Source organism: Oryzias latipes, chromosome 14 (assembly GCF_053564925.1).
Source record: "Oryzias latipes strain Hd-rR chromosome 14, Olatipes_Hd-rR_3.1".
In the NCBI taxonomy this organism is placed as follows: Eukaryota; Metazoa; Chordata; class Actinopteri; order Beloniformes; family Adrianichthyidae; genus Oryzias; species Oryzias latipes.
The window spans coordinates 28674380-28677394 of record NC_136250.1 but is presented as its reverse complement, the minus strand read 5'-3'; the positions used below and the strand labels follow the sequence as shown (position 1 = coordinate 28677394).

General features: G+C 44.0%; 1 protein-coding gene across 1 annotated transcript; it reads right to left on the bottom strand.

The window, feature by feature from the left end:
* Positions 1-742: 742 nt before the first annotated feature.
* kcnj1b (potassium inwardly rectifying channel subfamily J member 1b) lies at positions 743-2032 on the bottom strand. Its single transcript, XM_023962594.2, has one exon. It carries the CDS (start codon positions 2025-2027, stop codon positions 888-890), a length of 1140 nt encoding a protein of 379 aa, XP_023818362.1. The 5' UTR covers positions 2028-2032; the 3' UTR covers positions 743-887.
* Between the last annotated feature and the right edge of the window lie 983 nt (positions 2033-3015).

The following is a 3015-nucleotide window of genomic DNA, read 5'->3' as shown; positions in this document are numbered from 1 at the left end:
TTCCATTTGGAAATCTGATGGACGAGTCTGGGTTTGGAGGTTGCCAGGAGAACGGTACATTGGGGACTGCATTGTGCTGAGTGTGAAATTTGGTGGAGGAGGAATTATGGTGTGGGCCTGTTCTTCAGGACTTGGCCCCTTAGTTCCAGTGAAAGGAACTCTGAATGTTTCGGGATCTTACGATCATGGGTCGACCGCTGCACCACGGCGCCCCGTACATGAATTTCATTGTCGCGTGCCAAGGAGTGTGTGCTTCACCAGGGACGCCTCACTTTACCCAGGAATGGGTAAAAGCTCTGATGACACTTTAGTATGTGGGATCCTAACTGAGTCAATGACGGGCAATATTTCAATTTGCAATATAAAGGGTTTAATTTTAAGAGAATTTTCCCTGAGACAACATCCAGACCAGCCAACATGACATCTTAGTACTAGCAGATATGCTCCAAGTTTCCTTATTAATGAAACATCTTTTAACATGAAAAAACCCACAGAGGGAATTTGTGTTATAAAGTAAAAATAATGAGCGAACTCCTGTGTCAGGCCTTACACTGCAGCTTTTCATTAGAGGGGGCTCAGGCCATAATCTCTTCAAGAACTACCCACTGTGCCTTTCACTGTTTACCCTATTTGAGTGTGTCAGAGTTTCAAACTGTCTTCTACACTTTCTTCATGCCAAGTTCCAACTGCAGTTTAATGAGCAGCCGAACTGCTGCTCTCTACAAAAGTTTATCCTGTCATGATCAGCTCTCAGCTTTTTTTGCTGCTGAAGGTAAAAGAGTTGACGAGAATTGAACTGTTAGCTGTTGGAAGGAGCTTTACTGGCTTTCATTCTGAAGCCTGCGGACTCTAGCAGAGCTCCACGTGAACGGAACTCTCCAAGCAGCTCACATTTTGGTGATGTCCATCGGGTTGTGAATTTCGATTATTTGGAACCCCGGGTTGTCGATGCCCTGCTTCTGCTGGTTACTGTGGCCGTCTTTATTGTGGTTCTTCTGGTCTACATCTGCCTGAGAGCACTGGATGCAGTGAGGCGTGGTGACCTGGACGCTTTTGGAAAAGTTGGAGAAATCCACGCGGTACTTCCCTGTCTTAGTGCGAGAAATAATAGGCAGGAAGCTGTAGCCCCACTGAATCTCCTGAGGGATGTAGGAGGTTCGGACTTGGCAGGAAGAACTGGTGGATTCGGCCATCCCGTCCAAAAAGACCACCAGTTCAAAGTCCTGCTGAGGAAGAGTGTCCGCCGACAGCTCGTAGAAGGGACTTGATTTGTTGATGATGTGGTAGAGGGTGAGAGGGCAGACGAAGAACAAGTTATCCTTCCCAGCATCAACCATGAAGTCAACGTCCACCTGATCCAATATGATGGTCTCTCCATCTGGTGTGGTTGTCGTTCTCAGCAGCTTTCCGTAGATTTGGCTTCCAATCAGTAACGTCTTGCGAAGATTAGCCACTCTGATGAGGAGACACAAGCTTTCTTTCTTCAAACAGATGACAGCTGTGTCACTGAAAGTGACCGTCTTTGCCCTTTTTTTGGGTAAGGAGATCTTGGCCAAGATGACGCCGCACATAAAACAGTTAATGAAGACTCCGATTAGAGACTGAATGACGATCAGAGCCACTGTGCCAGCACAGTGCCCAGTTAGTGCCCTGCCGCCATATCCAATGGTGGTCTGGGTCTCTAATGAGTACAGGAACGCTGTCATTAGGTCGTTAACATTGTCTATACACTGGACGTGTCCCTCGGTACGGTTCTGTCCAACCAAATCCCCGTTACTCTTTGCAATCCAGTACCAAAGAAGACTGAAAACGAACCAGCTGCCTGTAAATGTTGCCACAAACAGCAAGAGGACAAACCGCCAACGGATCTCCACAAATGTGGTCCAGAAGTCCACCAGGTATGCAAAGTGATTACTGCATTCAATGTTGCCAAACTCAATGTTGCAATGCCCATCTTTGGTCACCAGACGGGTTTTACGGCCTCGGAGTCCAACTGGCTGGATGTGACCGGGGAACAGCTGGAACATCGTGGATCTGCAGGAACAAACAGGTTTGGTTACAGATGGTTCCCCCTACAGGTTCAGTACTCGCTTAAGGTCCAGAGATAGGGTGGGCTGCTTTTTTTTTTAATTCAAGTTTGTCAGAAACTAGTTGCTGCTTTGTCACAGATGTGTTTTGGGCCAGAACCTTGTTAGGAAACCTATTTTAGGATCACTATGATTTATTCATACTGATCCATAATCGGGTATGCAATAATTCTGTAATTCTGAAAACGTTGGGATCTCCAGAAACTTGTGACCAGGATGGTCAGAGTCCAGACCTCAAGGACCATTGTCCTGATTCTTTTTGGCATCTCTACCTTACCTACTCCTGATTATAAGAAGCTCATTTCGGGCAACGTTGTTTCTTTGTTTGTCATTCCAAATTATAAAAAGGGAGCTAGAACTGTTAGTTCTATTGTTAATCTGCAAGTAAAACTTTAACCTATTTCATTACTTTTACAATGCCCCCTTTTTTTAGCTTAATCATTTTTTAATTTTCTGATGTCAGTTTTGATTTTTTTTTGTTCACTTTCAATACAAATGTTGTGATCTGCAATTTCACATACTATTTTGTGCGCTTTTAGATAATGTACATTGTTTTTCTGTTAAACTTTAATTTACTTTTATGTAAAAAAGTTTCAGATTCTGATTTTGTTACCTTTAAATTTTTGGGCCTCGTTTGCCTTTGTGGGCGTGGACTCAACTGAGGGGGTGTGGTCTAACAAGGAAAACGAGGTAAAATCACTTTGTGCCTTCAGGAACTGTAGGCGGTTGAAATTCCGTAACTTTACAAATAATTAAATTATGTTGGTGACAGTATATTTATTTGAAATGAATACTTGTACGGGCCGCTGGATCTATAACAACTCCATCAAATCCACAATAGAGTGTTTTTATTCCACACTTTCTTTTCACAAGTGCCATTTACCGCGCTTTTCACGTCAAAAAGCGTCCGTGAACGCAGCACACTGGT